This window comes from Myotis brandtii, unplaced genomic scaffold (genome assembly GCF_000412655.1).
Source record: "Myotis brandtii unplaced genomic scaffold, ASM41265v1 scaffold410, whole genome shotgun sequence".
Taxonomy (NCBI): Eukaryota; Metazoa; Chordata; class Mammalia; order Chiroptera; family Vespertilionidae; genus Myotis; species Myotis brandtii.
In genome coordinates, this window is record NW_005365764.1 from 883,172 (window position 1) to 903,788 (window position 20,617).

Here is a 20,617-nt window from a genome sequence, read left to right on the forward strand (position 1 = left end):
CCTGGGAGGGGTCGGTGCTCGCGGCAGCTCCCGGTGCAGGGGGTAAGGTGGCCGGGATGTGCTGACCGCGGGAGAGGCCTGCGGCCGCCTTCCCCAGGACGCAGGTGGTCATCTCTGTGGAATCTGGAGGAGCTGAAATTAGAGCGTCGACAGATCCCTTGCTCGCTGTTCCAGGCAGCTGTTCTCCTGACATTGAACGCGTTGCTTTGTGTCACAGACGGGTCGGTCTCAGCCTCAGGAAGGTCTGGTGGTTGGGTGGGAATAGCTCTTACGAAGTGGTCCATCAGGGTGGATGTCACTTAAAGGCTGGCGTTTTGTCAGCGTAGCTTAGTCATAATAAAATCCCAGCTCGAGTTCTTTAAGAAGCGCGGTGATGCTTTCTCATGAATGTGGTATGGCTGCTGGGTTAGGAGACCAGAGGGGTGGTTAACGCACTGTTTGAGGATGGGATGGGAAGACTGCACGCACGTTGGCATCGGAGAGCAGATCTGGAAGTGATCACTACCAGAATTCAGCATGAACCTGCAATCGATGGCTTTTCCCACCTCCTGGATGTGGACAGGCCCTAGAGAGTGCCATGCGCACCTCCTTTGTGTCCTTTGCTTTCATTCACACTCCATTTCTTAATGAATGAGTTCCTATAACTTATGTTGAAAAAGTAAAAAATTTTGGATAAGGTTTTCTAAGAAAAGTCGTAACACTGTCTTTTTGTTAAGATTTCCTTTTAAAACTTGGTTGAATCAAAAGTGGCTTCAACAGAAACTAGTGGGGTTTTTTGCATTACATTAATATGAGAGAAGTACAGAATGTTTTAAAATTTCATGCCCCAATTAAGAAATACACGTTTTAAATTTTTACAGTGACTTTATTAGTAAAAAAAAAAAATGCCTGAAAAAATTGTGATTTAATATAATTTCAGCATTTGGTAAAATCAGACCTGATTGTGGATCTGATTGGAGGCAAGATTTTATGAGTCTGTGCCGCTCTGCCCTGATGAATGTTTTTCCAAAATTTGTCCCATTAAGTACAGCTTCTGAGGCTTAGAACAGACTGTTTTTGCTTTTCAAGACCAGATACGAATGCAGTTTTTCTTTTTACTGCCTTTCCTCTTTCCCTCTTTGAGTTTGTGCAGGGAGTAAACTCCCAAGAAGAGTGCCAATAGAGTATCTGTCTCCACAGCCAACGCTTTCTAGCCACTTCCCTGCTATGGTCTTGTCCGGGGTACAAAGTCAAGGACACCACTGGGCCCCTGCCTTCTTTTTGTAAGCCCCTTGCCAGGCTGCTAATCACAGCAGGTCTTTTCCAGGCATAAGCCTACCCTTTGGTCTTGTAAACTGATAGGATATAGTTTCACCAGGCTCCGAAGTGAGAGATATAGCATGTCTACTTCATGTAGTTCTCTCTGAAAAATGGCCTTATTGGAACAGATACTGGTGAATTTCTAGAGTCCCCAAAAGGGTGTGAATAAATATAAATACATTTGGAACTTTTCCTTTGCAGCTCATTAGTATAGGAGATAAATGAAACAGATGTGACTAAGATAAGAAAACCTGAAAAAGGTATTGTGTACCTCTCTGACTTTTTGGTTAATGGTCCAGTGATTCATTTATGGTCACTTTTATGACATTCATTGCTAATTAATTGAGAGTGCATGAAGAGATTTAATTCTTTACCTTCAAGGAACTTACATTTTACCATTTGAAAAGATATGGTAAGGTAAGGTAATTCTACCTCTTTTCTGTTATAATACAATTGAGTGTGCTGCTGCTGCCCGTGCCATGGTGGTTTCCATGGTTTTTAGTCAGAGCCTTTCTCCCATAAAATACTTTTACCTAAGATTCAAGTGGTACTTTTATGGCTTTTGTGAATATGTTTTGTCATATGTAAATAATGGGTTTTAAAATATTTTAAATAATATCACATTGTTTACACCAAAGCGTATCATTCAACAATGCCATCCTCGACCATTGCTGTATTTGATGACTTTGATACTTAACGTAGTTCTCTTGTCCATCTGAATTTCTTTCTTTTTAAAAAAAATATATTTTTATTGATTTCAGAGAGGAAGGGAGAGGGAGAGAGAGAAACATCAATGATGAGAAAGAATCATTGATTGGCTGCCTCCCGCATGTCCCTACTGGGGACTGAGTCCGCAACCCGGGTATGTGCCCTTGACCGGACTCAAACCCGGAACCCTTCAGTTCACAGGCTGATGCTCTATCCACTGAGCCAAACCGGCTAGGGCCCATCTGAATTTCTGACATCATCCCAGCAACAATAATGATCATATCAGGTTCTTTCTATATGCCAGGCTCTTTTCTAAAGCACTTTGCACTTATTCACTAATTTTATCCTTACAACAACCATATGAGATAGATACTATTATCCCCATTTTATAGATGAATAAACTGAAACAGAGGTTAAGTGACTTCCTCAGGTCACTAGAAGTAGTAAGTAACCACCATGCTGAGCTTACTTTGTAACTAACTACCCTTAAATTTAAAATTCCTTGACTTCAGCTCAAGCAAATGCTGGTTTCATTCTGTTCCAGTAGCTCAGAATTGTGGCCACATCTTCTAACACATTGTCACCCTCAGATCTCCTAAAGATATCAAATTTGCCGTCAGATCTTAAACTCTGATCATTTATAGCTCTCACTTTCGCAATCTCTTTCTGTGTGTTCTCCCAACTCAAGTCTCCTGGACCATCAGCCTCTTCTAGATTTTACTTCCTTGTCTTCCTTTCCTATACTGTGACTTCTGGGGTGCATTGCTTCAGCTATTTTCTTGCTATGCAGTTTATAATTATTCTTTTTTATTCTGCAAGACCCACTATGCAGATGCCAGCCTGGCATCATTTCTACCATCCAAACCCTCTGTTTTTACTCTGTGTTATGGAGAAACTTCACATTGTACTGGGATTAGTACCACGATTAATGTGTGTGGTCTTAGGTCTCCCTTTGGTATCTTTTCAAGCAGTTCTGCTCAGTCCCCTCCCCGGTTCTCCACAGTGGCTATTCTAAAATCTTGATCACTTTACTCAGGCCTCCCCACTGCTCCATGCTCACATAAAACCTTACCTTGCCAACCTCATAGGGGAAAAAAAGACATGAACTCCCTCAGCTTCCTCTCCCTCTGCTTACAAACTTCTCTGCCTTCTTTCTTACCCTCCTTGACTCCAGCTAATCCCTTGGCCTGTATCCTGGATATCACTGCCTTCTAATTTTAGGGACTTAGGTATTGGTTACTCCTCTTTCCCCCTGGCAGGCGGTCCCCACAGTTCCTTGAATACAGCAGGTACATTCCCACCTTATGGCCGTTGCTCTCTTTCTTTTGCTTGGAATACTCTTCCCTGAAATCTGGTTGGCTGAGTCCTTCACTTCCTTCAAGTCTCACCACCTCTTCAGGCCTACCCTGACCTCATTTATGCACCTGCACAGCACTCCTCCCCACTACCCTTCAGACCTCCCTGACTTTGTTGTACTTGACCTCCCTTATAATGCTTATTATCACTAACATTCTCTATAACTTATTATTTTTAAAAATACATTTTTTATTGATTTTAGAGAGAGAAGAAGAGAGAAGGAGAGAGAGATAGAAACATCATGCCTCCTGCATGCCCCCTAATGGGGATTGAGTCCCCAACCCGGGCTTGTGCCCGGACGGAATCCAACTGGTGATCTCTCTGTGCCTGGGTCAATGCTCAACCACTGGGCAATACCGGCTGGGCATAATTCATTAATGCCCTCCCTCCTCCTGCTAGAATGTAAGCTCCTCCATAGCAACGATGTTTATCTGTGTTGTTCATTGATTTATCCCAGGGTGCTGGAACTGCCTGGCACGTTGTAGGTACCTAATAAATAAAGTATAGAAACTTTCACGTCTTTCTTAATTTAAAAAGGCATGTGGAGGAAAAGAAAGGGGGGGGAATGTGGGGAGAGAGAAATCCCTCCTTTGTTTCTATATGCTCCTAATTCCCTCTCTCCTGCCTCCCACAACCAGGTTCTAGAAGCTGCAAGGATACTTGCATTTCTACTTCTTTGCCTCCTAATTACTCCCAAGAACACCACAGACTAGCTCCACTTCGTTGACCCTGCTTTTGCTCAGGTTTCCAGGTCTTTATTGTTGAGAACAGGGGGCACCCTTCACACCTTTGCAGGATTGAAAGTATTGCTCATTTCACTCCTCGTTGAATTTTTGTCTGCTGGTGTTTTGGTGGGGCTAGTTTCAGTCTCTTGGGCTTCCTGCTGTTCTGGCCACTCACATGGCTATCAAATTCTTTCAACACCAATTTTTGTATAACTTTATTTGTATTAAAGGCTTACTTTATTTGTTTTTAGGAACCAGAATTTTGAGTACATACCATATTTCTAATGTTATGTAGCAGACTAGGCTATTACAGGAAAGTTCTCTTTATTTATAAATTATAGCACTTACTGCATCTAAAAAGGATTTGAGCAGCTTACCACAAATAGCATATATACAAATGAGGCTGTTAAAATATGAATAAGAAAGAAAAATCTATGTAACAGGAGGAAAAGTAAATATATACCAACTGCAGCAATTTGTATAACATGGTTATTGTAATTTAGTTGTGAAACTTTTGGAATTCAAGGTAAAAGGGACAGATAAATTATACAATTTTCATTTTGGTAAAAGAAGGCTAATGGTTTGTCAAGAAAAACTTTTTTTCTGATAATAAATTCTACAGACATTCTAAAAGAAAAATGTTATAGTCATCTATACAAACATGTGGATACAAACATGTACATACTGAGTGTTTCCAACAGGTTATTAAGTAAAAGGAAGAAATGTTCTTCAAAGACCTTTGTAAAAAAAAGTAACCCACTCACTTTCCAAACTGAGAATACAGCATTAAAATATAACTAAAGTCTTTTCTGTGAAAGAGATATGACTAATGTGGTTCAGGTGTATAACTTTCTATAAAGATAAATTCCGGCAGGATCTCATTATTTAACCCTGGTCAGAGCCTAGAGTACTTGTATTCTATGTTGTCACCTAAACAAAAACAAAGCTATTAACCTTTGGGTACTGGTTTATCCTGTGGCAAGATCGACACATTGTTGACATAGAGAAAAGTTTGACCTGCATTCTTGCCCAGATAGATAGGTGTAGTCAGGGGCAGATTTCACAAGAATTCTTGACTCATGTCAAATTTTAGCCTGGAGTAGATGTTGTCATCCACTTTGACAATAGAGAACTTCTCTGTTGGGGTTTGAGTAGCAGAGTTCCCCGTGGATCTGCCAGAATAAAATGATAGGCTGTAGCTTCAGAGACTAGAATGAACTAACTATCCCAACTTTTAAGAGAAAAGGGAAAAAATCGCTCTCATTTAGAATTATTTGTTTTAAGCCATAGGAGCTATTGTTTTCTTGAGCACCTTTTTGGTTTCTGAGAATAAAATCCTGTTATCAGTGCAAAGGAGGATCCTTGACTTCTTAATTGTAGCCCCATTTGAGACTGAAAATCCAGTCTGCAGGTGACTCTTCCTGTGCAGTCTGATTTTTGGCCTTGGGTTGGAGTGCAGAAAGAAGCTTTTCTAACATGTGGTCCATTTTAAGCTTTCACAGCTGGGCTCATGGCTGATTTTTGTCTATAGAGTCAGAAACTAAGAATAGACAGGTAATTCATATACAAAAATAAATTTTTACATTTTGAAATGGGCCATTTTATCAGTATAGCCATGGTCAGTGACACAGTTTTATTGGGTCCTAAAACATGCTTGGTCTTCATGGAAAATATTAGACGGAGAGATGCAAAACTTATAATAACAAGGAAATATTCATAGCATCTCAAAATGAACTTGCTACCTACCGATACTTTTGGGTACCCATTCTTTTTTTTTTTTTTAAATATATTTTTATTGCTTTCAGAGAGGAAGGGAGAGGGAGAGATAGAAACATCAACAATGAGAGAGAATCATTGATTGGCTGCCTCCTGCACGCCCCCTACTGGGGATCGATCCTGCAACCCAGGCATGTGCCCTTGACCTGGAATCGAACCTGGGACCCTTTGGTCCGCAGGCCGACGCTTTATCCACTGAGCCACACCAGCCAGGGCTTGGGTACCCATTCTTTAAGTTATAATACATTCTTTGAAATGTAATTCAGTGGAAAAGATGATCTATATTATAAAAGGCCAGTGGCTGTAATGCTGGAACTACCAAATGACCAGTAACCAGGAGGTGCATGGAGCATCTCTCTGGCCTTCCCCCCACCCTACCCTCTGGGGCGATGGCAGCGTCAGTGGAGTGCCGCGGGGCGCCAGCAGTGTCCTCGGAGCGTGCAAGGCATAGCAGGGTGGCGGACATGGCCCTGATGGAACCCTACACGTGCATGATTTAATCGTGCGCTTGGCCTGTAGTCTTTTATTTTTTATTTTTTTAAATATATTTTATTGATTGGACATGGCCCTGATGGCAAGCTAGGCCTAGGGAACCCTACACGTGCATGATTTAATCGTGAGCTTGGCCTGTAGTCTTTTATTTTTAAAATATATTTTATTGATTTTTTACAGAGAGGAAGGGAGAGTTTTTTATAGAGAGTTAGAAACATCGCTGAGAGAGAAATATCGATCAGCTACCTCCTGCACACCCCCTACTGGGTATATGCCCGCAACCAAGGTACATGCCCTTGACCAGAATCGAACCCGGGACCCTTGAGTCCGCAGACCGACGCTCTATCCACTGAGCCAAACCGGTTAGGGCATTGGCCTGTAGTCTTTTAAATAAGCTTGCTTGTGTAGCAAATTGTACGAATATTAATTTTACTACTAAAAGACTTTTTTGGTTAAATTTTATTTTCACTTGTGAAAAATGTACTGAATAAAGTATAAGTGTAGGAGAGTTAAGTTAACTACTGACTGTATCATAGGGCAAAATGAAATAAATAGAAAAATGAGGTATCAGCACAGCGTTTTTTGGGAGCAAAGAGAAAAGAACTTTTGACTCAAAGGGGGACATTAAGGAATGCATGAATTAATGCTTCCTGATTCATGGTGACATTTGACTTTGTCCTCAAAAGATATGGATTTATAATAGGTAAGAAGGGAGATTGGGTTTCCACGAATTGGATGTTTGGTGTAGTAAGAGGGTGCGTGGTGGAGAAGAAGCTAAAGTTGGGCAGTGAAAACTGAGACTGGGAAAGGAGGTTGAATTGTGGAGGCCCTTACATTTTTAGTTTATGTTCTGAGGCTGTGGAAACCAATTGAACATGAACGGACCTCTGTTTTAGGAATATAATCCTGGCTGTTTTCTATAGAAAAGGGATATTACAAAAACAAACCAACTAAAACTAGCCAGTTAACTGCCATGATAATTTGAATTTAATTAAAAAAGGTCTGCCGCTTGTGTCTATAGACGCTTATGCCTTACAAATGGCTAGCATTATTTTGTTCCTGTTCACTTTGCTGAAAGGTCAGTTTGAGAATTAGTCTTCCTCTTAGGTTCCTAATAATCCAGGGTACTTCTGAAAACAAGTGAGAATTGCACAAGATCAAAATTAAGCAATTGGTCAGATATTTAGAAAAATTAAAATGAATTAGTCCTAAACGTTTTTTTTATTAAGTGTTTATTCCTTTATTGTTAGTGGATGCTCCTGGAATTTTTGCTCCATTCCACTTTCCTAAGGCTTCTAATTGTATGTCATAAGGAAGGAAAAGTGGTCAGAGGAACAGTCTAGAACTGAGGCTGTGTAAGTGATTCAGAGTATGTATGGCTGCCTTTCCTACCTGTCTTTCTTCTTTTGGCTTTTCAAAATTTGGAAAAAGTATTTTTAGGCTATTTTTTATTTTTCTATAACTTCTTTAAAATAGTCTGTAATTATTGTTTGTCATTGGAATTTAAACTCGATTTCAGATTTATATAATTGGCCATTTTTTAAAAAGGATCAGGGAGTTTTGAAACTGTAATGTTTTGATGGACATCTCTGTTAAAAGAGATACTGTTTATAATGGTAACAGAGTAACACTTCCAATTGTCCACTTAACTATAGTTTCTTATTACTGTATAGAGTTTTAACTCACTGTGGAGATGGTTGCAGTATTATTACAGGACAGTGAAAGCAGAAAAAATATCTAGGTTCAGGTTGGTTAGAGAAAGTAATTTTAAAATGTACATCACTTTCAAAAAAAAAGAATGACTGTTAACTTTTTTAATTAGGAAGAAATTTGAAATTAAGTTTATCCCGTTTCCTGTCTGTGTTTTGGAACAACTTTTTTTTTATTCCATCACTCTGTTGACATACAGTAACTAGGAATTCAACTAAAATATTTTAACCTCTATACTGTATATTCAAGACCCTGTGATAAGGGGGATTAGAAGCATGACTAAGATTCTGTTCTTGTCCTTAAGGAACTTAAAATCTACAGAAGAGATAAGAAAAGTAACTTATTCTGCCCTGGGTAGGATCAATGAATTGAGCAATATTAAATGGAGAAGCATTTGTATTTGGTTTGAGGAGTGGGGAGAATCTATGAGGGCTTTAGAGATGTAGCATATGAGAAGGTCCCAGAAAAATACATTGGATTTTGAGAAGTACTGGAGGGGAGGAAGCACCAAGTGGGTAGAGGGAATGTTGGAACAAAGGCATAGGGACACAAAAACATGAGATACTTTTAGGAAGCCCTCTGGTGAGAGATTGTTAAGGAATGTGGATGTAAGGCAGTGTTTTGTGGGCTAGGAAAAATAGGTGGTTTATGTTGCAGAACACATCGAATGCCACTGCGGGCAGTTCCATCATTGCTTGGTCAACAGTAGAGAAGCTTTGAGGATCTTTAAGTGGATAGTTATATGAACAGACTTGTACTTCAGGAAGATGAATCTAGCAATATTGTGTAGTATGGATGGAGTCAATGAAAATGGCAGTATTGTGTAGTACGCTTGGGTAGGAGTAAGAAAGAAAGTGGTTAAGAAAGTTAACAGTCTTGGGTGAGAAGTATTGAAGCCCTACGAGGGAAAGTGGTGGTAGAAATAGGTGATTTGGCAGTTGATTAGATGGATAGCGGAAACAGCTGTTTGACCTGTGTGGGAACAGGGGGATGGTGAGAACAGTAAAAGAAATAGAAAAGAAATGGAAGAGCCTGTGTTGTTCCAGGGAGGTGGAGGGATACTTTGACTTTGGTTGTGTTATGTAGAATGAAATGCTGGCAGGAAAGCTAGGTAGAGGAGTCAAACAGTGTTTTGAGAAGTATATGTATGGGGACATTAGAATATTACATATCTTAGTGTTTTGCTTCCTAGTTGCAAATGAATATGTACTTTATAGCTAAAACCCAGCAAGGAGGTTTCAGCTTTTGTTTATTTGCAATTCCTTAATATCATCTGATACCCAGTCTATGTTTAGACTTCTATGATTATATAAAAAACATCTTTTTACAGATTTTCTTGATTAAAAAATCACTGCATTTGGTTGACAACTAACACTAGTCTCTTTAATTATTCCCCCTCTTCCATTTATTTGAAGAAACTGGGTGAGTTGACCTGTAGATTTTTTCTATATTTTGGCTTTGGCTGATTGTATCTTTTAGGTGTCATTTAAATTACTTCTTTGCTTCCTTTATGTTCTGTAAACTGGTAGTTAGATCTGAAGCTTGATTCTATTCAGTTTTTTTTTTAAGGGTTTGGGATAAAAGTACTTAATAGGTTTTGCTGGGTTTCCTGTTGTAGCACATGGAGCATAACCCACCTAGGTGTCCCACTTTTAATAATGTTCAGTTTGATTCAGATGTTGTCGCCTAATGCATATACTGTAATGTTCCCACATCAACCAGACTTTCATCTAAGGCTTTTTAGCAGCTAGTGATGATTGTTGCAGAGAGCCTTTATATCAGTAAGGTTAGAAAATGGTGACATCCTAATTCTGTCATTTCTTTTGCATTTATTAGCTGGCATTTTTCTTTGAAGAAGAAGTTGCCCACATTGACTCTGGCTATTCTGGAATATAGTTTTGTTTTTTAAAAAATATATTTTTATTGATTTCAGAGAGGAAGGGAGAGGGAGAGAGAGATAGAAACATCAATGATGAGAGAGAATCATTGATCAGCTGCCTGCTGCACATCCCACACTGGGGATCGAGCCCACAACCAGGTACGTGCCCTGACCGGCAATTGAACCATGACTTCCTGTTCATAGGTCAGTGTTCAACCACTGAGCCACACCGACCGGGCTGGAATATAATTTATACAGGATATACAAATTGGATATGTACCCAATTATTTTATTTGCCGGTCTTCAGAATAATGAGGTTTTTTAAGGTATTATAAACTCATGAATTTATATATTTGATGTTTTTCACTCTATTTGTACTATGTATATATGTATTTTTATATTTTAATTATCCCATCTTTGGAGTCCCTTTAAGTTGGCATCTGTGTCCCTTTGCCATGATCTTATTCATCTTTGACAGATTTCTTGCTTATGATCATACTAACATGTTCCAGAATCATCTTGAAATTTCTTGCCTAGACTTGGAAATAGCCATTTTTTCAAGAAGCCCAAGTTCAAAGAGATTTTTGAGAAAATAGCATTTTTACTTTGGGAAGCTCTTAAAGAACAATACAAGGTAGAATGCAGTTATGTAAAATGATAGCAGTGTTCTCACAATGTGTTGGGGGCTATAAATGCTGCAGGAAATACCAGTGATTCCTGGAACGTTTGGGCAGCCATTTTAGAAGAGGTAAGACTGGAGCTAAACTGTCAAATAGAGGAAAAAATGAAAATTCATATGCCCATTGTAGGAGAAATTGTTAGGAGGAGTGAAAGAACAATATGGATGGTATAGTAAAGGAGCTTGACTAGAACACAGAGTACCTTGACTTTGATTTTGATTTTATAAGCACTGGGAAATGAGAGAAAGTATTTGAGTTTGGAAGTGAAATTGCAAGTCATGCTTTGGAAAGAGTAATATTACAGCAGGGTTAAACAGTTGCTTAAAGCAGGGTTCTCAGCTGGAGATTTGTAACATAATCTTTGGGAAATTAAACAACCCATACCTGGGGCCTATCTCAACACTGGGGAGTTTAGGCTCATTTGCTTTTTTTTAAAATTAAATTTATTGGAGTAACATTGGTTAATAACATAAATTTCAGGTGTGTAACTTTATAATACTACATGTGTATGTTCATCACCCAAAGTCTAGTTTCCTTCTGTCACCATGTGTGTTTCAAAAGACCTTTGTACGATTCTATTTTATCAACCCTAATTAAAACTAAAATCTTGCCTGGCTGGTGTGGCTTAGTGGTTGAATGTTGACCCAAGAACCAGGAGGTCTGGGTTTAATTCCTGGTCAGGGCGCATGCCTGGGTTGCAGGCTTGATCCTTAGTTGGGGGCGCAGGGGGAAGCCGGTCAGTGATTTTCATCATTGATGTTTCTACCGCTCTCCTTCCTTCTTCCTCTCTCTGAAATAAATAAAAACATAAAAAAAAACACACCCGAGAAACCCCTAAAAACTCAAAGATCAGTTCCGCTATTCCGAGTATGCTAAGCATGAGGTAGTAAGGGCATAGATTGGGGTAATGGCAATGGGAATGAGAGGAAGGAAGAGATAGAAAATGCAAATTAGTTTTTAAAGTTTTCATATGGCATTTCATTAATAATGTTAACACTAATAAAAGAATTCAAAGAGAGGGAAACAAAGATGACTCTTAAGATTTATGGTATGGGGCCAGATATAAATAGGAAGATTGGCAGAGATTGCTAGTTTGGGGGAGAAAGTAATGGGACATGTTAAATGTTGAGATGATGGCTGTGTATCAAAATGGACTCTAGAGGTTGAAATGTGTTCTGTCTTTTTCGGACTGCTTCATTCATTCTCTCTTGGCAAAGTATGGTACTTAACTTAGATCATGCCAAATTGATTGGGAGGGTTAAAAACTCTAAGCTTTCATTTGAAAAATGTGATCACAATAAATGTTCAATATATTAAAAAAGAACTATCTGCCTGGCCAGTGTGGCTCAATGGTTGAGCATCAACCTATGAACCAGGTGGTCATGGTTTGATTTCTGGTCAGGGCATATGCCTGGGTTGCAGGCTTGATCCCCAGTGTGGCAGCTGGTCAATAATTCTCTCTCATCATTATGTTTCTGTCTCTCCCTCTCCCTTCCTCTCTGAAATCAATAAAAAAAAATATTTTTTTAAAAAGAACTATGTTTAATGTAAAATAAAGTAGGAAAGGGACTGGAAAAGGCATTTCGGCAAATATGAAAATATCAGTATTAATAAATACTGTAATCATTTGGAACAAAAACAAAAGTCAGTAAACCAGGCAAAGGACTTGAACAGACAACTTTTACAACTGGGAAATTTAACTCATTAATTCATTCTTTCAACAAACATTTACTGAGTTCTTTCATCAGGTACTGTTCTAAGTGCTAGTGAATAAGATCTGTGAACATTCTGATGGTGGTGTGAGAGAGATGGACAACAGACATGTTTCAAAAAACAAGACTTCCAAATAGTGATAATGCTGTTGAGAAAATAAGATAGGTAATGAAGTAGAGAGTAGCTTTATTTTTTTTATGCCTTTTCTTGTGGAAAACTTTTGTAGTTGTGCAACGAGGTTAGCATTCCTACTTAGTTATGTGGAAAAAAATTGGTCAGATTTAAATTAAGTTCTGTTGTGGTTCCCTGCTAATTGCACACAAAAGTATTTTTCTTTTGTTTGGTTCCTGAATATGTTTATACTAGAGGCCTGGTGCACAAAATTTGTGCACAGGTAGGGTCCCTAGGCCTGGCCGGCGATCAGGGCCGATCAGGGCCTTCCAGCTGCCAGCCAGGGCCTTCCTTCCCTGGCTGCCAGCTGCCGGCTGGGGCCTTCCTTTGTTCCACGCCAACCCCTGGTGATCAACGCACATCATAGCAAGCAATCGAATTCCCAGTCTCCTCGTTGAACTCCCAAGGAGACAGTTTGCCTATTAGCCTTTTATATACATAAAAGATTAACGGGATAGAGTACGGATTGAGATTTGGTTTTTTCTTGTGGAAATTACTTATATGGATTCTTTTCACAGAAGGGTGTCTGTTTTGTTCTGTTGAGAGGGAAACCATTCCTCTGAAAAATATTCACATTTTTTCCTCTGTTTCTTGGAGTCTTCTCTGCTTATTGTACAGAATGGTTGTGAGGGTCAAATGAGATACATATGAAAGGATCTAAGTTAAGGAAATCTTTGAGTACATAGAAGTTAAAGGAGCAAGCTGGAACTCTTTGTCCTTTGCTGTTTAATTATACATCATATAACTGAATGTTTCAAGCTAGAATTGAAGTATACAGAAAGTTCAGTGCATTTCTCTAAAGTATTAAGTCATTTTGCAGATGGGAATGTACTTGTGTAAGAAAAACAGAGCAAGCTAATTGCCTGTTACTTTGCAGTTACATTTTTTTATTAAATTAAGGTTAGGGACTTTTTAGGTATGGTAAAGAGGTAATGGAGTAGGAAAACAAATTTCAGTCTTAATTTTCTAATGGATAATTTACTGTCGAGAATATAAGACTTATAGGGAATGAGGTTTTTAGAAATGGAAACAAAAATAGTCCTAAGATATAAGAAAGTAGCTCATATGCTCAAGTTAGCCCAAGCTTTCTTTAATTCTGACTGCCTTCTATGGAACTTTTTTATTTTCAAAGGAAACTTGAACATAACTTCAAAAGAAGATTTGATTCTTTATTTCTGGACTGCAATTATATAACAAGACCATCAGAATGTCGGGAGCCTCAGTGAAGGTGGCTGTTCGAGTGCGGCCTTTCAATTCTCGAGAGACCAGCAAAGAGTCCAAGTGCATCATTCAGATGCAAGGCAACTCGACTAGTAAGTACATGTTGTTTTCTATCAGTTATATTTCACTTTTCTATTCTTCCTCCGTCCCTTCTTGCTGTGATCAGAATACATGAATATTTGCGTATTACCACTTACCACTTTATACTTTACTATTATTTTAATTTAACAATTGTATTTTAATTTAATAATTGTATTTTCATTTCTTTTAAAAAAATATTTATTGTTGAAAGTGTTATATATGTCCCCTTTTTCCCCTCCATTGACCCCTTCTAGTCCGCCCCTGCCCTCTGCCCCAGGCCTTCACCACCCTATTGTCTGTGTCCATGGGTTATGCATACAAGTTCTTTGGTTGATCATCACCCCCCACCACCACCACTCTCCCCTGCCTTCCCTCAGAGTCTGCAGTCTGTTCTATGCTTCTGTGTCTCTGGATCTATTTTGTTCATCAGTTTATTTTGTTCGTTAGAGTCCATATATGAGTGACTTTAGCATGAAAGACTATCCATAATAAGTTAATAGGGTTTACTAGTATTTATTAGCAAGTATCTACTTTATGTATGTTTAATGGTGTGGTAAGTACTAAACAGAATATAAAAGAACAGTAATCCATTGACTGTCCAAGAGAATAAAATTATTAGAGTATGTGGTAAAATTAAAACATTTTCTTTAGTTCTGGGTAGTTATGAGAAATGGGTCTGGGTCTGCTTGACTTTCTGACTTTGCTGTTTTTTTTAATCAGATGTATTAAAAGCTCATTAAGAGATTATTGATGGCTAATTTAAAAAAAGGTGTTAGATCTCATTTTTTAAAGATACATAGCTCTCTTTTTTGCCTTATTTTGATTGCATAGAAAATAATCTCAGTTTAAGGTAGAAAAGTAAAATTACCCAAATATGATATTCACTCTGGATGAAAGATTTCAGATGTTTTCACTTGTGGTAGATAACAAACTGGAGAAGAAAATAAGATTTCTAGTTGGCCACCTTTTTAGGATAGGGCCATAAAATTTAAAACTTGTGAGGCTATGTCTTATGTACCAATTTTTGCTTATAACCCATAAAAAAATCTCTCCAGAACCATTGAAAATATTGATATGTCTTTTTTTTAATATATCTTTATTGATTTCAGAGAGGGAGAGAGAGATAGAAACATCAATGATGAGAGAGAATCATTGATCGGCTGTCTCCTGCATGCCCTACACTGGGGATCAAGCCCACACACGGGCATGTGCCCTTGACCAGAATTGAACCCAGGACCCTTTAGTCCACAGGCCGATGATCTATCCACCAAGCCAAACCAGCTAGGGCTTGATATGTCTTTCGATAAAACATTAAAGAAGAAATGCCTGCTTTTATTTATTATTATTTTAAATATTTTTATTGATTTCAGAGAAGAAGGGAGTGGGAGAGAGAGATAGAAACATCAATGATGAGAGAGAATCATTGATTGGCTGCCTCCTGCACATCCCCTACTGGGGATTGAGCCCACAACCTGGGCATGTGCCCTTGTCCGAAATTGAACCCAGGACCCCTCTGTCCACAGGCCAATGCTCTATCTACTGAGCCAAACGGGCTAGGGCTGGTTTTTATTACTAAAAGTAATTACTAATTTGGTTAAAGTAGGCCTGGATATATTGTACTAGTTCTATAAAAACCAGTCTGTGGACCACCTTAAGCAAAGTGCTGAACTACCAGTGGTTTTTCCATCATATTTTGTCCAAAACTTTTCTAGACTACAGGCTGAGTGGCTTTGCTCTGCCCTGCCCTTTCTGTCTTTCCCTTCCTCTTTGAGAGTCTACTAAATTGTGTGCCTATAGGGAATTACAGAATTGTATGTACCATAGGACTTTGCCCTTAAGGAGTTTTTAGTTCAAGGTAGGAGAGATAAGATATAATAAAATAACCTCAATACAAAGTAAATGAAAGTGATAATTGCCATAAAAAAAGGATTTTTAAAAAGTGCAAATGTGAGTTTGGCAAAGGACACATGTAAGATTCATAGATGATAGGGCATTTTAGCTAGACCTTGAGGAATAAATCGAATTATAAACTAAACATCCAGTAAGTTTGGGGAAATTTTCAGAATTGTAGCTTATTAGAACTTGTGCTATGACTAGATATTGGTACTTCTCACCTTCATCTGGCTATAGTAGATTGCTTCTCGCATGTCAATGTTCAGCAGGAGAAATTTGACTTTTAAATTACCATTAATCTACTTGAACAAAAATGCTCTTTCGCTGAATTGGCCTTGGAAAAAGTAGGGCTAGTTTTCTAGCTAAATACTTACTTTGTCATGGCTCAGGGCTTGGAGTAATTGTGGTTCCTTGAAAGGTGTTTGTTCTTGGAAAGCTAGTTATCTAATTGTATCAGAGTCGTTTTTCTCTAGGATTTTTGGCGTTTTTGGTTTTCTACTAATTTTTATATTTTTTGGGGTTTTTTTACATGGCAATTTATTAGTAATTTGACTAATAAGCAATCCAGATGCTTTTTAAATGAGAGATTTTAAGTGAGCCACTTGCTATGTTTATAAAGTATTAATGGCTTTAAAAAAACACACACACATTGGACTTAAGGTTGGGAGAGAGCATGCATTTTGAACCTAGAATTGTTGAAAAAATGAAATGAATTTGCTATAGCCACATGTGTTCGCTGCATTAAAAGACTTCTATGCTGGCAAGCTAGCCTAAACTGCTGCTCACAGGGATTATAGTTGATTGCAGATGGAATGTTCCTGCCATAAGATACCTTATGAAAAAGTAGAAGAGGGTGAAGGGTACTTTAGGGAATGTGCCAGATCTGAAAACTGAGTAGCAGCAGTTTTATTTAAGCACTTTCTGGTCTCAGAGGGAATATTTTCCATGGCACAGATAAATGTTACTGCCTTGACATTTTTGAGACCCGAGTGCATACACAAATGGCTTTGTTTAATAATATCCCATTATATTCCAAGTTTCTCCCACTTAGGCAGCATTTTTTATTGTCTAGTTACCTCCTTACCACAGTCGCCTGCTGCATTTTGATGAACTTTTATTGTTTCTATTTGGTTAAGTGGTTAGAATTTTGTATTCTAGTCTTTAAGTCTTTAGGTATTTTTTCTCTCATTAGTATTACCTAATTCTCACTTGCATTTTAGTTTGGTTTCTTTTCTTGGGGCCTGTGGATTGACTTCTGAGTGTCTGTCAAGATGGTCCCTTGAAATTATATGCAAAATAAAAAAACACACAAAAAATGTCTTAAGCATTTTCTTTGGGAGGGAGTAATCACTTCTATTACATTTTTAGAGATCTGTGTCCCCAAAAAGGGTTAAGAGGCACTAGCCTTGAATCAGAATGAGATCTCCTTAAGTCTTTTCTGGGATAAGCCAGGGTTAATTATAGTTAGATCAGACTAAAGTGTGAATTTCATAACATAGCACCCAAAGTGCTTCACAGTGTGGCTGGAGAAGTAGGATAAACCCAGCTCTTCATCTACTACTTGTCCACCTCTAACCATGAGCTCTGATCTGAGAGATGGGATGTCTACTTTCTTTTAACCTGTTCTTTGTCGGGATTCATTCTGTGAACTGTGTATCTTACACATGCCCAATCATATTTCTCTTTATAACCTCTACCAAGTAGTGCATTCCTCTGGGACTCACTAAAACTGCTGATGATTTGGGCATTTAAACTCCTAACAGCACTCATTTTTCTTAGAGCAAAACAAAAAACAACAACAACCACGTAGAACAGTGATGGCGAACCTTTTGAGCTTGACGTGTCAGCATTTTGAAAAACCCTAACTTAACTCTGGTGCCGTGTCACATATAGAAATTTTTTGATATTTGCAACCATAGTAAAACAAAGATTTATATTTTTGATATTTATTTTATATATTTAAATGCCATTTAACAAAGAAAAATCAACCAAAAAATGAGTTCGCGTGTCACCTCTGACACACGTGTCATAGGTTCGCCATCACTGACCTAGAAACAACCCAGTATCCATCAGCAAGGGACCAGATAAATAAATCATGTTATATTTTATTTACTTATTAATTCAGTCTCATTGTGGCTTCTTCCTTACTCCTTAGTTTAGGACTTCTGTTCAGCTAGTCTTCAGAGGGTTCTCCACATTGATTGTTCTAGATTTTAGTTGTAATACAACTACAACTGTGGTCCTGGGAGGAGGCAAGCACAGTGTTTACCTACTTTGCCATCTTGACCAGAACTCCATGGTACATATATATTATAGAATATAGCAAAGAAGAGAATTACTGCTACAACACACACACACACACACACACACACACACACACCATACATAAACTACAGCCTCACAAGTTGCAAAGGAAGCTCATGTATTTTCCTATATAATAAAAGTCTAATATGCAAATTGACCAAACGGTGGAATGACTGGTGGTTCGACCGGTCGCTATGACGCGCACTGACCACCACGGGGCAGATGCTCAACGCAAGACTGCCCCCAGCTCGAAGGCCCCAGGCCAGCCAAGGCGGGGCCAGCAGGGGCCCTCCAATTGCCCCACCAGTCACCCCACAGGTTGACCCTGATTGCCAGCCAGGCCTAGGGAACCTACCCATGGATGAATTTCGTGCACTGGCCCTCTAATATTAATATAAATTTCAAGTCCTAACTGGTTTGGCTCAGTGGATAGAGCGTCGGCCTGTGGACTAAAGGGTCCCAGGTTCGATTCCGGTGAAGGGCATGTACCTTGGTTGCGGGCACATCCCCAGTAGGGGGTGTGCAGGAGGCAGCTGATCGATGTTTCTCTCTCATCGATGTTTCTAACTCTCTATCCCTCTCCCTTCCTCTCTATAAAAAATCAATAAAATATATTAAAAAATATATAAATTTCAAAACATGCAAAGCTGTGTTCTGTATTCCTTACTCCATATAAGCACATGTATGGGGTAAAACTGTGCAGAAAAGTAAGGTAATAATGACAAAATTCAGCATGTTTCAGAGGGGGGATGGTGGGCCAAGAGATCTGGGAAGGTCATCCAGTGGAACTGCAGGATGAGAGCCGTGTTCTGTAACTGGCTGGGGAGTACCCAGGCTTTTGTTTTGTTGTTGTTTAAACTCTACATATATTTTATAAATATATCTGCTACATATCTACTAAATATTTAATTTTAAAAGTAATATAAAAGCAAAGGAAAAAACAGACACAAAGTCTTAATCTTACAAATAGAGATCAGTGTTCCAGTGCCTGTCTATACCAATGACCAGGAATAGGCACAAGTCCATGAAATTTGCCTCCTATTCCCTATTTCTGAAGCCTTCTAGCCAGTTTTCCCCTCCTTTTTCCAAAGACAGGAATGCTTGCTTTTTACATTAATGATTAAATGACAGTCAGTTATTGGGATGTAAGAAGGTAAACAATAAGAAGATAAAGAGGCTTATACAGCAAAGGAAGAAGAGGTCAGTAAAATATATTGAGATCAGCTTGAGTACCAGCGGCACTTATCCTATAGTGTCAGGACTTGGAGCTATAGCTGTGTGTGCGTGAGTGTGCGTGTGTGTGTGTGTGCGTGAGTGTGCGTGTGTGTGCGTGTTGTGTGTGTGTGTTGGGGGTGGGGAGTAAAGTTGTCTGTGAAATGATACTGCATTTACTCAATTGGAGTTGGTTGAAACCAGTTTTGTCCTTTAGAGGGACTTTTGGAATGGGTAAGTAAAGGGAGGGTCTCACACTGTCAGTTTCCTTCTCTCCCTTGAGGGAGGTTGTCCCTCAGTGTCAGGGTTGGGGAAGCCCGTCATCCTTACTGCCCCTTCTTTAGCACAGGCCTGTCTACTGGCCACTGCCTTTGCTGCGGGACCTTTTTACATCGGGATCCTTCTGCTCCCCTGCCTTAAAGCAGCCTTTGCCTCCCTTCCTTTTCCTCAGATCCAAAACATATTTTGTTTTTTCTTCTCTATCTGACACAATATTATTTAATATTTCATGACTTCTCATGTGGCAACTTACTCAGTGGAAATTCTGAAATGTGTCCCTAAGTTTCTTACATTTTTCTTCTACTGGGATAAAGTTTACGGTCGTAAAGAAGGGCATTACTTAGACTGCACCCTCTTCTAGATGAGATGTGAGGTGTATTTCTCTTTGTTTTCCAGTGTCTTTAAACTTTTATTGCATTTGATTACTTTGGAGTGTGTTACTTTGGAGTATGTGATAAAAACAAAATTGTGTTTGGTCAGTTCCAAGCATATCATCTAAACTCTTCTGCTTCTTCCCATCTTGTTTGACTCCCAAAATGCAGATGACTTTCAGGATTTGTCAGTAATGGGTTGGTTGATTGTATGAACAAAACTTAATGGCCTGTTGGTGTTGAAAGTGTGATTTTTTTGCAGATTTTATAATTTTTCACAAGTACCTGTTGTGGGGCTTATTCTTATAGCCCTGGATCTGAGAACAACTAAGGATTATGTGTCTTCTGGTTACTACAATGAACAAAAGAGGATCCTTTTGACGTAACTGTCATTTCTTGTTATTGTTTTCTTTATATTCGGAAAATAATGAAGTGGTATTTTGGGGGAAATTATTCTGTAATTATTCTGGGCTATTTTTTTATCCATTTTCCCAGCAAGTTCGAGTAAGTAGCACATTATTTCTTTTTCAGTGGTTCTTTTGTCTGGCTGTGGGGTCCTTCTTACTGCCTTATGCCTTACTTCAGGAAGTTTCTCGCCTTGTAAAATATCTCATAAGAAAGACAACCTTCTGCCGAACCAGTTTGGCTTAGTGGATAGAGCGTCGGCCTACAGACTGAAGGGTCCCAGGTTCGATTCCGGTGAAGGGCATGTACCTTGGTTGCGGGCACATCCCCAGTCGGGGGCGT

At 38.9% G+C, this 20,617-nt stretch overlaps 1 protein-coding gene across 13 annotated transcripts in view; it reads left to right on the forward strand.

The window, feature by feature from the left end:
• Positions 1-20,617, forward strand: part of KIF1B (kinesin family member 1B) — a 132,067-nt gene that overhangs the window by 403 nt on the left and 111,047 nt on the right. For all 13 annotated transcript variants that reach the window (XM_005873419.2, XM_014545472.1, XM_005873412.2 and 10 more), the window contains one exon: positions 13,642-13,822. In XM_005873419.2, the coding sequence (XP_005873481.1) occupies positions 13,717-13,822 (106 nt within the window). In that variant the 5' untranslated portion in view covers positions 13,642-13,716. Of the gene's footprint in view, positions 1-13,641; positions 13,823-20,617 lie in introns of those variants that run through there.